A 13,971-nucleotide genomic window follows, 5' to 3' on the forward strand; every position below is an offset into this window, starting at 1 on the left:
TTAAACAATACCTAGTTGTGCCCGCTATCTTTGCTTAACGCAGCAAATCGGAGTTTTGTTTTTGAATAAAAGGTTGGAAATTAATGGGTTTTTTCCCGATTCATCGATTAATCGTAAAAATAATCGACAGATTAATCGTTTATTGAAATTATCGTTAGTTGCAGCTCTACATAAGTACATAGTTTCCTGTGAAGACCATAGCGAATCAGGATGAAAACACATTTTGGAAGAAAAGATTGATGTATTGGCTCATTATTTATAGGTGACCGATTATGCCCCTTTTTACAAGAAGTAATATAAGTCTCAGGTGTACCCAGAATGTGTCTGTGAAGTTTTAGCTCAAAATACCCCTTGGATTTTTTATTATACCATGTTTTAACTGCCCATTTTAGGGTGCGCTGATTTGGTGTGTGTACCTTTAAATGCAAATGAGCTTGTGCTCCCCGGCCCCTGAGACATAAATAATATAGGAGAAGCTCACAAACAAATATGACTCTCAAAATGGATCATTACAAACATGATGCAGCATATCAGATCACGTATGTATTATAATAAGATTCATACCACCATTTCTGCCCTACTCGCTATTTGCCATTGGTCACATAAACAGATAATCCAGTCCCAGCTTTGTGGCACTGACTGAAAACTAAGTTTTGAAAATGCTTTTACCACTGTGACTAGTTTTGGTTATGTCTCAAGCATTTTCTATTTGTTGTCTGTAAGCATCTAACTGCTTGTGTTGTGTTTGTTGTTCAGCGTTCAGGCAGGGATCCTCAGCGGGGAGAAAACCTCTCGGCCAAGTCTTCGGACAGTGATGTCAGCGACGTGTCCGCTGTGTCGAGAACCAGCAGTGCATCTCGATTCAGCAGCATGAGCTACATCTCTGTCCAATCAGAACGGCCGCGGGGCAGCCGGAAGATCAGGTGAGACGGCCTCTTCTCAAGTCGGAATCACTGTGTGTGTGGTATAGTTCAGTTGAAGAACAGTCTACAGTGTGTGCTTCTTAAGTTTGTTCTTTGAGGCCATGTACAAACTGCAAGGTTTTGGGAGTGACAACTGCACTTATTTGCAGGAGTGAATTCCTTCATCTTATGGCTGTAAACAAGAAACATGGATGCCAATAATTTAATCCTTTTGGTGTTAGCTGTTAGACCAAACTAATGTTAGAGTCTGGAAACCAGTGTTATTTTAGTTTTATTTATATACTGTTTTAGTGTTTATTAATACTTTGAATATTTTTGTATTTTTCGTTTTCATTTTCATTTTAGTTTGTTTAGTAATTTTGTTACGTGCTTTTAAAAACACCAAAAAAATGCCTAATACTGAAGGAGTTAGTAGATAAAAATTACTTTGGTGCGTAAGCTCAAGAAACATCAAAGATCAGCAAGGAGAAGAGCTCGCATACATAACAGTAGAAGATTTCTTACAAAAAAAGCAAAGACAAAATGTTGTAGATTCACATCGTCATCATCTTAACAGACAGCAGCACACCTGATTCTATTTATATAAAAAATGTTTTACCATATTACATCCAATAAAGTAAACTTAAAAAGTTGATTTAAGAATTCATATAAAGAAATCTTCTACTGTGTGCAGAGCTCCTCTCCTTGATGAACCTTATGTGCTTTTGTAATTTTTATTATTTTTTTTATTTATTTTTTTTAAACAAACGTTAAAGGTTTATGTACTTTTAATTTATTTTTATTTCAGTTTTAGGTGCCAAGGCTAAAGTTTTTTCATCTATTATTTGTTTTTTTAATTTCTTTATTTCTAAATTTAATTTAGAGTTAATAGTTAATTAATAGTTTTAGATTTAGTTTTAGTTTTAGTTAACAATAACATCACTGCTGTAGACATATTGTCATCTGGCAGTTGTTAGTAAACCAATGTCAACAGAGGCACCAAGTTTATGCATGTTTAGTCTCAGCGTCAGACAGCTTGCCCACATACCACCCACAGTCTGTTCACACACCATCTAAATGCATATTGCACACATATCCAAAAACCAGCAGTTTCAATCTGATTGACTGACTTTAAGGAAATTTCTGATCAGTCCACCTGGAAGTCAAATGTACCAGGATTGTGCACCATTCAGAAATTAATTGAGAATGCCTTGTATAGAATCCAGTTAAATTCCTGAATTTGAATTGAGAATGTATACAGAATGCAGAATTTGAATTTAAGAAAGATGATTAAAATGAATTGAAATTCAAAGCAATTCATATGTCATTTCTATCTAGAACAGCAAAGTTTGTCAACGAAGTTTAAAAAGCCTTAAAGGTTAATGGTTCATAAAATCATAATGTCTGTGAAATAGACAGTACTTTTTACTTTTAGATATTCATTTTTACTTAACCGATTGCTGGTGGACAAGGATGTGCAATTACTTATTGTGGTGTCATTCGTTCAGCTTCTAAAAACAAAACAAACTGTGTCACTTTACTTGTCAATCAAACAGACTAGTCTAAGTGGGCGGTTCTTGTCCAGAATTTGCTAATAGTCAAAATTCTGACTACATGAATATTGAATACTATATGAATATTATAAATATTCTTGGATCTGTGGTGAATTGCTTTTTATGTTAATCGTTTGTAAGTCACTTTGGATATAAGCATCTGCTAAATTAATTATTGCACATTAAACTGATGGGGGGGAGTAAAAAGAGAATTTGCAAATGTGTCTCATATCTAAATCTTTCAGACGTGCATTACATTTGGTTATAGAATGAGGTTATCACTCCTATAAATACCTGCTGTGCACAGAACAGGATTAAACACTCAGAAGAGGAGTGAGGATCTTCTTTAGCTGCAGCGTGTACATGGCCTTAGAGAAACAGCATCTCTGTAGGGCTCGTCATTATGTGGGTCCGAGTGCATTCAAGGTTTGGTTCATTTTAGGTGAGTTTGGCGCCAAACCACTGGCTCTGTGTCCACTGGCATGGAAAAAATCCACTCAGAATTATCCAAAACTCCTTCTTTAGGGTGTGTCTGTAAAATGTACCGTGAGCAGGTTGTCTTTAGTGAGATATATGATTGGTTTCAACAAACTGTGAATAAAGTCATTAGGGCTGGGACAATAAATCAATGCATTGCGAATCGAGAAATTATTTTGTATCGATTCTGAGATTTTGCGATTCTCTCTCGAATCGATTCTGAGCTTAGTTTTTAAAGGTGTCCTAGAACGTTAGTCTAAGGTGTCCCCTGAATGTGTCTGTGAAGTTTCAGCTCAAAATACCCCAGAGATTTTTTTTTAATTAATTTTTTTAACTGCCTATTTTGAGGCATCATTAACTATGCACCGATTCAGGCTGCGGCCCCTTTAAATCTCGCGCTCCCTTGATTCTGAATGAGTTTGGTGCTTTGTGGCTAAAGCTAACATTACACACTGTTGGAGAGATTTATAAAGAATGAAGTTGTGTTTATGAATTATACAGACTGCAAGTGTTTAAAAATAAAAATAGTGACGGCTCTTGTCTCTGTGAATACAGCAAGAAACGATGGTAACTTTAACCACATTTAACAGTACATTAACAACATGCTGATGAAATATTTAGAAAGACAATTTACAAATATCACTAAAAATATCATGTAATCATGGATCATGTCAGTTATTATCGCTCTATCTGCCATTTTTCGCTATTGTTCTTGCTTGCTTACCTAGTCTGATGATTCAGCTGTGCACAGATCCAGACGTTAATACTGGCTGCCCTTGTGTAATGCCTTGAACATGGGCTGGCATATGCAAATATTGGGGGCGTACATATTAATGATCCCGACTGTTACGTAACAGTCAGTGTTATGTTGAGATTCACCTGTTCTTCAGAGGTCTTTTAAACAAATGAGATTTACATAAGAAGGAGGAAACAATGGTGTTTGAGACTCACTGTATGTCATTTCCATGTACTGAGCTCTTGTTATTCAACTATGCCACAGTAAATTCAATTTTTGATTCTATGGCACCTTTAACAGCAGATGGCACTGCTCCCTTTAGAAACAGCCGTACTCTGCTTGCTTCCAATTCCTTACTCACACCACTTGAAGCTTCTATAAAATAATCATTCAAAGTTCGAAAAAGCTGAAGCGAATTACAAGGGTGTTTGCAGTGGGCTGTTTACATTAATCTTCCATCATAAAAGCATTCTGAGGTGCAAGTACATTCTCAGACTCAGCCGAATGCACAAGAGCTCTTCTTTGTGAGCATTTGAGCATGCTGTAAAAAAAAAACTAGCCTAGAGTGCCACTGCTGTTAAAAACTAAGCTCAGAATCCATTCGAGAGAGAATTGCGATGCATTCGGAAAATCTCAATCCATGAATCGAGATGCATCGATTTATTGTTGCAGCCCTAAAAGTCATGCATGATGATAGTTTGAAAATTGCAGACTTTCTTGAATGCATATAGTTTCAATTTAATGTCCATTTGAAAATGTTGTGGTCAGTAAGACTAAAATAACGTAAACCTTTATTAAGCTATGATAGAGTAAATTGATCAAAAGCGACGGTATAAAGAAGTTACAGAAGTTTTCTATTTCAAATGCTTTTTCTTTTAAACTTTATTCATCAAAGAATGTTGAAAAAAATGTATCATGGTTTCCTAACAATTATGAAGCAGCACAACTGTTTTCAACATTGATAATAATAAGAAATGTTTCTTAAGCAGCAAATCAGCATATTAAAATGATTTCTGAAGGATCATGTGCCATCACAGGAATAAATGTTAAATTTAAAATATAATAAATTAGTAAACAGTTCATTTAAATAGTAATAATGTTTCACAATATTACTGCATTTACTGTATTTTTGACAAAATAATTGCGGAATCGTTAAGCTTTAAAAAAAAAATGTACCGCCTGCAAACTTTTTATTGGCCATTATCCAACATTGACATAATCCGCTCACTCTGTGCCAGTGAACACAAACAGTTTTATTGAAATGCTAGTAAATAATTACCGGCAACCTAGTGCACTCCCGTATAACATGCTAGAGGTGTATATTTTTTTGGGTTCTGCAATGAAACACATTTTTGTTCTGTTTTATGTGCATACTGTCTGGCTTCTGTTGTTTTTACTGTTTGCATTGCATTATTTTATTGTGTTGTCATTCATTCATTCTTTCTGTATGGTTTACATTCAGGTAGTGTTGACATCTTTTTTCACTGTGCTTCATTTTTTGTTCTGCATGCTGCTTGCATCTCTGCTTCTACTTCTGCCGGCCACGCCCACAGCAAAGGGCGGAGTCTCTCCACAGAGGGGGAGGAGTTGGTTGGAGAGGCGTTACAGGAGGAAAAGGAGGAGGGAGGGTTAGAGGAGGACAGAGGGAGGAAAAGAGGAGGGGGGAGGGCAGGAAAGCTGAAGAGACAGACAAATAGTGTAGACAGAGAGGAAGCAGAGCTGGAGGAGTCTGAAGAGGGCGTGGCCCAGAGGACAGTCTCAGAGGCGGACCTCAGGTAAACTGTAGTCCCCATGGCAGCCAACTGTATCTTATACCAATGGTTTTCATTACTGGTCCTGGGGACCGATGCTGCTTTCACGCCATGCAGTAATTAGTGTCATTTCTCCATGGCCACATGTGACATTCTACCATTCCTAGTAAGTAATTACGAGCTCTACGAGGACGTGAATGCCTTTTACAAGTTGAAATTTCGCAATTACGGGAATCAAGACATGGCATTACCGCACCTCACCCGTTCTGCAAATTTTGTATGTCTCCCTTATTTTAGACACATTGATTCAGATCATCAGCTCATTAGGTGAGAGCTAAACTCCGCCTGAACTGCGTCTCTGTCTGAAATCACCCCTTATACCCTCATTCACTATTCCCTACATTAGTCCACTAATATAGTTCACTTGAAGGAGTGAATGAAAACAAGTGAGTGAATTCGGACACTGAGTGTGCCGGAAGGGCTGCCGTTTGTGCTTAGTTTTGCTTAGCAAACTGGCAGCTCCAGTAGAAATGAAATTATTTATCTTGAACTCTAACATGGAATCTAGCATGTTTTAAACCTTAATTAAATAATTTAATAATCAATTAAAAAGGAATGTATACCTGTATGATATTACGCTGTACCCACATTGGACTAGCGGTTTGGAAAATGAATGGATGGATGATTCAACTGCGGGCGCCATCTTCTGGTCAGACGCGAGAATTCATTTGGCGCACGACTCTTACACTGCATTATGGGTATTCTCTAACCACTGAGCGTACAACTGTTGTACAATCATTTTTGCGGTACATTGTGGGATTGAATGAGTGCACTCGATAATGTCCACTATGGTTTCAGACACCACTACAAATGGCTGTCCCCTCAAATAGTGCCATTTTTAAGGGTATAGGCGGCGATTTCAGATACATCTTTCGTGTGTCAGATAAGGGAGACATACAAAATGTGCAGAAAGGTGGGTCCCCAGGACCAGGATTAAAAACCTGTATCTTACTGTATATCGTAGCTACAAGATAATGCGTACAAACATACTACTTGTATATTCTATTTAAGCCTAAACTTTAAGATGAGAACCATTTATATCATAATTGAGGGCAGATATGGGAATAGGGAATTGCAGAGTTCTAGAGCTGGAAATTAGGTAATTGAGTCAAGGATACCTACTTTATTGTAGGTCGACCTAAATAATAATGTACTCTATTCCAGATATAGCTTCTTGGTTATGTTTACATTAACATGGGAAACTTAATCTAACCTTCCAACTCAAGTCCAGTGAAATGAGTGTATAGATACAGTAGATTGCAAGCCATGGTGATCCGCTCATGATAAATGAATCCTGCCCTGTGCTAGTGCTGTCTTCCTTATGTTTATATGTGATAATGTCTGTATGTCATTTTAATGTGCTGCTGTTTGTGTGTGGGGCGACTAAAATTCAACATTTCTGAGGGCTTTATTTGAGGTTTATTCAGAACATGTCATGAAATGTGAAAGTCTTTATTTCAGTGTCCCCAGACCTTCAAATTCCCCTTTTACCCCAAAAAGGCCTCCATTCAGATACAGCTTCATACTCAGTTGACACAGAACCCTGTTAGCAGTCATTTAACAGTTGCACATATTGGTGAATCTCATAAATCGTTCATAAATACATGTTCAGGTCAAATTTCACCACCAAAAATCTAAAGAAATTATAGATTTATATTATTTTCATGACAATTAAGCAGTGCCTGATTATATTACAGGTTATTAAAGCGCCCCTATTATGTTTTTTCAGATATTACCTTTCACGTAGTGTGTAATATAGCTGTGTGTGAATATAAAAGGTCTGCAAAGTTTCAAAGTGCCCCGAGTTATCGTCTCCCTAAAAGAAAAAAACGATTCTGAATTGCCTGAAATGTGTCGTCAGTAATTCCAGTCTTACTACGAAACAAATTTGCAAAAAGTCAGCCTATGGTCTTCATTGGCTACTGTTCGTATCACTGTGTATCAAGCGATGAGGAAGATCCGGAGCTGAAATTCAGATATGGTAATGGGTGTTTCATTTCCAACACATGTTGTAAGCGGTAGACCAATCAAAACAGACTGGGCCACCAGAACATTTAAAATACCTTAAAAGGGGCACTTTAAAAGTTAGGTTTCGTATTTGGCATTGTAGCTGACAGCCCTTCTCATTCAGATGAAAATTTGTTTGAAATATTTGAGATAAATTGACTTTTTTTTTTGTATAATAATGTCATACAAAAACTCATTTTTTTATGCAAATAATATCTCCTTCATTTTGGTTTCAGTGTGAAATATGACCCAGACATGTTCTGGACTGGTTTTGTGAGATTCACCCATATATGTTCATAGGTCCATCAGTGCAGCTCCTTCTGTTCTCTCAGGACATTTTTGTGATATTTCTGAGCTCCTGCTCATTTCACAATGTTGACACTGCACTTGTCATCTCAGCTTCTGAGCGATGCATTAGACTCTAACCGTGTTTGTAATGAGGGAGATAGGAACACGATTTTCTTTGTTAATAAGTGACTGGAAGCGCACACAGACCTTTAAAGTGTTTCGTTGATCATATTGCGTTAAATGAACATATAGTACGAATGGATGGACACAGATTGTGTATAAGGAACAGTGATTTAGCTGAAGAGGCGAAAAGTGTTTGCCTTTAATGTCATGCGTTCTTCAGGTGATCTTGCTGTGTTTACTGAGGCGTGTTGAATCAGCCAATGCATGCTTTGAAAAAACAGGAAGTGATGTCAGCGGCAATTACATTGACGGTGGTGGAAGAGCCACGGGCATTGTCTGCCTCATTAGGTGACTTGTGTAATATGTAAGAGGCATGTGTTCTTGTGGCAGTTTTCTGTGGGTTAGTTATGCAATCCCATGACTAATATACACATATGAAACTAGAAAGAGCAAAAAAGAAGGAAAACAAAGCCATAAAGAGGTTACTTAGAATTGCCTTACAAGGCATAAAAAGCATGTGTTCACAGCACACAGACAGTCATGAGATGTTTTAACTCATTTTCATTTCCATTGGTTTTTGTGGTATTGTCCTCTAGTCAGACCATTTCAAATCAGAGATGTCAGTATCAAATGCAGAAGTCCTTCAGTGCAAAAGTAATTTTCTAAATCGGTAGCCTCGTCTTGTTTTTCAGTAGAAATATATAAGCATCATTTAAATCAGATAAAATTACTTGATAAGCAAAATTGCTTGAGATTGTTTTTAGAGAATATATCTTAAAGGTGCCATCGAACGTTTTTTTACAAGATGTAATATAAGTCTAAGGTGTCCCCTGAATGTGTCTGTGAAGTTGCAGCTCAAAATACCCCATAGATTTTTTTAAATTATTTTTTTTAACTGCCTATTTTGAGGCATAATTAGAAATGCGCCGATTCAGGCTGCGGCCCCTTTAATTGCTCGCGCTCTCCGCCCCCTCCCGAGCTCTCGACTCTATCACTGCATAAACAAAGTTCACACAGCTAATATAACCCTCAAAATGGATCTTCACAAAGTGTTCGTCATGCAGCATGTCTAATCGCGTAAGTATGATATTTATTTGGATGTTTACATTTGATTCTGAATGAGTTTGATAGTGCTCTGTGGCTAACGGGCTAATGCTACACTGTTGGAGAGATTTATAAAGAATGAAGTTGTGTTTATGCATTATACAGACTGCAAGTGTTTAAAAATTAAAATAGCGACGGCTCTCTTGTCTCCATGAATACAGTAAGAAATTATGGTAACTTTAACCACATTTAACAGTACATTAGCAACATGCTAACGAAACATTTAGAAAGACAATTTACAAATATCACTAAAAATATCATGTTATCATGGATCATGTCAGTCCATCTGCCATTTTTCGCTATTGTTCTTGCTTGCTTACCTAGTCTGATGATTCAGCTGTGCACAGATCCAGATGTTAATACTGGCTGCCCTTGTCTAATGCCTCGATCATGGGCTGGCATATGCAAATATTGGGGGCGTACATATTAATGATCCCGACTGTTACGTAACAGTCGGTGTTATGTTGAGATTCGCCTGTTCTTCATCTTTTAAACAAATGAGATTTATATAAGAAGGAGGAAACAATGGTGTTTGAGACTCACTGTATGTCATTTCCATGTACTGAACTCTTGTTATTCAACTATGCCGAAGTAAATTCAATTTTCAATTCGATGGCACCTTTAAATTAATAAAAAATACATGAAAAATCGTAACATTTTCAGCATAACATTTTCTTATGATTTATGGTTAACACAAGAAAAAACAATATTTGCCAATTTCCAAAAAAGAAAAGAAAGTTGTTTAATTCTCATTAACTTTGTTAGATAAAATATAACTTTGTTAAAAGCAATGAAAAGTAATAAACAAAAAAAAATGATTAATGACAGTAAAAATCAAATTAATGGAGGTTAATCACAAATACAAAAGTATGAAGATAATTTAAGAAACTATTGTGGCAGAATTGAATACAGACATTATAAAAAAGTGGCATTAAAAGTCAATATATTGTTTGTTTTCTATATCTTTGAACATAAGCATACAGTCCACAGCAATTTCACACTAAAATAGATTGTCAGTCTGTCAGTTTTTCAGTTGTAAACATGAGCTAGATTAATGTTTTAGACATTGCATTGCTTCTTTCTGTTGTGCGCCATCTAAGCTGATTTTATAGGCAAGATTGTGTTCTGTTTTAGATTCTTTACTCATTCTGTGCTGCCTGCATTGGGTAAGTTTTGAGTTGATGAGGTGAGTTGCCTGTAGTAGTAGCCATGTTCATTAAGTGGTACTTCAAGCTTGAATTGATGGTAGTAAAATCCCTTATTATAAGACATATGCTCAAAAGGCATGGTTAAATGTGTTTTTTTATATATATATATATATTTAACTCCGTTAGTGTGCTAAATTGATAACCCGCCTTTAAACGTTTTTAATTAATGTATATTAATGGTAATGTTACCATCTCATAGCTATTTCACGCCATCATGAATGTATAACTGAAGCAGCTATGATAATGTGATCAGATACTGATGCTGACTTTCTGCTCTGTATCAAATCATTAACATCTCATTTCCAGAAATGTCAAGTAAAGAGTGTCTGAATGAGCTTTGAAAGCTAATTCCTGATTTGCAGGATGCTGTAGAGACTTTCCATCTAAGATATGGGAAAGGATAAATGCTGTACTCTTTACTACACTTTCAGAATTTGCCATTTTTGATCAGGACTGAGAAGTTGATGATGGAACAAAATTTCATTAGCATCGCCTAGAGCAGTTTAGCACTGCGTCACATTTCATTTAAAGGTCACTTCTCCCTGGAGTAGAGCGGAGCACATAATAGCTCTAACATTAGAGTTTCTAAGGCGGCACCCTACTGAAATTTTATATATATTGAGTTTAATAGAGTCTGGCATTCACATGACTGAGCTAATGTCAATAAATGCACAGCACATACAAATATTGAGTAAAATAGTACATTTTAAATCAATTTGAACTATTCTATTGGTACTTTAAAGTCCCCATGAAATCAAAATTGACATTTTTTGCTTTTAGTATGAATATGTTAGCTTTACTATTATCTGTAAGCAAGTGTGGTCAAAAATTTCACGTTTAGAAGATAGTAAGCATTCAAAACTTACAATCTCTCACTTCTGCCAATATGGATGGAGCTCTGGCCGAGCTGTGATATAAATGAAACACTGTTGGTTATTTTAAAAAAGGGGAGGAGCTGTTTGATCCCACCCTGCCTTTCTGTTCCAGAGGGAATAACGTCATTTCAAGGCATTTCAGTGGGCCTTTAATAAAAGAAACCTTGTTTTTTCCCCATCAACGAGTTTGTAATGCATTCTGGGATTGCTTTTCCGTGAATGATACATGTGATGCTTGTCTTAGAATGTGGACAAAAACATGTATACTAAAATCCATAATCATCCTAGTTTTGAAACAGCCTTCATGTCAAGAACGCACCAATGAGGCCTTAAAATACTACGTAGGCAGCTCCCTACATTTTGGATCGGAACTAAGTACCTTGCACCTTAGTGTTGTTCACTAGGCTTTTATGACCCAAGTTTGCTGACAGATCAGATCTTGACACATTCTCTATGTCTTCTAACCATTTTTGCATTGAACTTTTAGGTGTGATAGAGAGTGATAGTTTAGAGTGAAAGTAGCAAAATTTTTACTATATATTGTTTCTTGAAGCATAACAAGGACCCCCCCCCAATTGTAAGATGAAGAATGATGAAATCTGTCAAAGTCTTCCATCCATCACTTTTCCATTATGTCAGTTTCTAAAAATAACTATAGTATGTTAATAAAATATCGGTATTTGAATGTCGTTCGAGGGTGGATTTCATTTTATTCAGGCCATCATAGCCCTTGAGAATTTGTCATGAAAAGAAAATGTATTAATAGTGGTGATTGTTGAATTTCACGCCTTGACTGAATGTGGAGTCCTTAAGCCACATTTATTTAAACAATTAACACAACGCCAAGGGCCCAGGGCACCGTTTCCATGGAAACAGATTTTCTGAATTGCCTCCTCTATATGATTTCAAGGACAGTGATGGTGACCTCATTCCTCTCTTTTTGTCATCATATCTTTTGCGTCCCTCACAGTATGTTATGCGTTCACGCAGGTCGAATTTGAAGTCATGGTTACATGTTCTTCAATCTTAAATTTACTGCAAAGCTGTCATAGCCAGGCAGTGCAATGCCATGAATCTTAAAAACACGCACATTCCTTCATGAGACTTCTTTAGCGCTCCAAATTTGAGGTTTAGAATGGTTCTAAATCAAGAAAATGGATTTAAGCCCATGAATGCACAAAAAAAAAAAAATAGTGTGCAGGTTTTGTTTGGTCTAAAGGAACATCGTGGCCTAGATGAAAATGCACTTAGCAAAATCTGCATGAAAAAGGAACAGTCTGTTCAGCTGTAGATGAGCAAAAACATCCCCGGAGAGACACCGCAACGCTCCAAGTACATTTGCCGGGGGGATGGTCTTATCTGCCAAGACCTCCTGATAGACCATCAGGAGAAGCTTTGGATGGAGACTCTGGCCTTTGGTAGACAAATGTCCACTTTGGCAGTAGCTGCGATGTCCTTTTTTGACCATCATACTGTATGATCCTAGTGTATATCAGTGGCAGTGAAGTCAAGGTCTCGCTGACAGTGATGCTCAGGTGACCTTCTAAGTAAAATTAGATGAGCTGATATTGTCATCAGGCTGTTGTTAGAAAACCATGGCTCTGTTCCACCAAGTGAGAAGTGAGCTACTGTTTAAATAGGCATTTTATTATTTAATTTTAGCTTTTATTTTTAATCAAACCCCAATTTATTATTATTTATTGCACAGGTAAGGCCAACATTTCAAGGTAACTCTATGCTAGGTATTTTTTTTCTTCAATTTTAAGGCATTTCAACATTGTTATTAATTTGAAATGATATTTTTTATCATTTTATTTTTAATCAAACCCATAAGTATTTTGTTTTATTATTTTTTTTATGAATTAATTAGCTTTTTTGCAGTGCAAGTAAGGCCATCATTTCCAGATAATTATGCTAGATTAGGGCTGGTCAATATGACCTAAAATCAAAATCTAAATTAATTGAACATTTTACCTCGATTACGATTAAAGGTGCAATATGTACGAATTTTGCAGTAAAATATCCAAAAACCACTAGGCCAGAGTAACGTTATAACATCATTTTCAACACACTCAAATGTATCTAATATGATAAACAGAGCTGCGTTACCTCATACTCATGACCAGAAAAGCGGAAGCGGCGTCGGCGACTGTGGCATAATAAAAGTTCAGCTGCTCGCGACATGTGTTGCGCAATCTCTCCAGCGGCCTCGTTCAGCTCTCACAACACTCGGTCCTGCTCTGCTTCATACTACAGTAACGTTAATAATTGCATCCATGAACATGATTTCTTCCTGAGTCCTATCCCAATTCTTTTCCACCGGTCGTTGAGGTGAAGACCACATGTCCCAAGATTCCGCACTCAAATTTGGCGTCATCAAGCTACGCCTTTGTTTTGAATAGGCTTCTAGCGACCTCTAGCGGCCAAAATTATTACATATTGCACCTTTAATGAAAAATATATTTTGCCCTCATAGTCTACTCACAATGTTTGTACTGTAAATATGCTTGACTATTAAAGGGGGGATTTTTTTTCCTAATGAAAGAGTGCTCCGACATAACAGCTCACTTTCAGCAGTTATTTTATCTGTGGTTCATAACATTTCTTATAGATTTCTGCTCGTTTTTAAATCAGATAAAGATAAATTAGCACATTACCAGTACATTTATTTGAATGCATTAATGAGAGAGCGATTACGTTTGTGAATCAGTCATATCGTCTCTCTATTAATCGTGAAGCTGTGGGTTGTAAGTAGTTACTTCAAAAGCAGAAAAATGTATTCATATAATTTTTGAGTTTCTAAGCTACTTTAGTGATAAATCACAGGACAGTGTTGACAGCAAGTTTCTGCACTCCTCTCTGTGTGCGCGATCTTCACATGATGTGC

The 13,971-nt window shown here is 36.7% G+C and overlaps 1 protein-coding gene across 31 annotated transcripts in view; it reads left to right on the forward strand.

Annotated features, from left to right (window-relative positions):
• The window catches only part of rims2a (regulating synaptic membrane exocytosis 2a), a 215,903-nt gene that overhangs the window by 165,611 nt on the left and 36,321 nt on the right, over positions 1-13,971 (forward strand). For 24 of the 31 annotated variants that reach the window (XM_048151902.1, XM_048151905.1, XM_048151907.1 and 21 more), the window contains 2 exons: positions 757-923; positions 5,222-5,443. In XM_048151902.1, the coding sequence (XP_048007859.1) occupies positions 757-923; positions 5,222-5,443 (389 nt within the window). The remainder of the gene's footprint in view (positions 1-756; positions 924-5,221; positions 5,444-13,971) is intronic. The other 7 variants (XM_048151906.1, XM_048151908.1, XM_048151909.1 and 4 more) reach the window with 1 other exon arrangement.

The sequence above is a fragment of the Megalobrama amblycephala genome, linkage group LG13, assembly GCF_018812025.1.
Source record: "Megalobrama amblycephala isolate DHTTF-2021 linkage group LG13, ASM1881202v1, whole genome shotgun sequence".
Lineage (NCBI taxonomy): Eukaryota > Metazoa > Chordata > Actinopteri > Cypriniformes > Xenocyprididae > Megalobrama > Megalobrama amblycephala.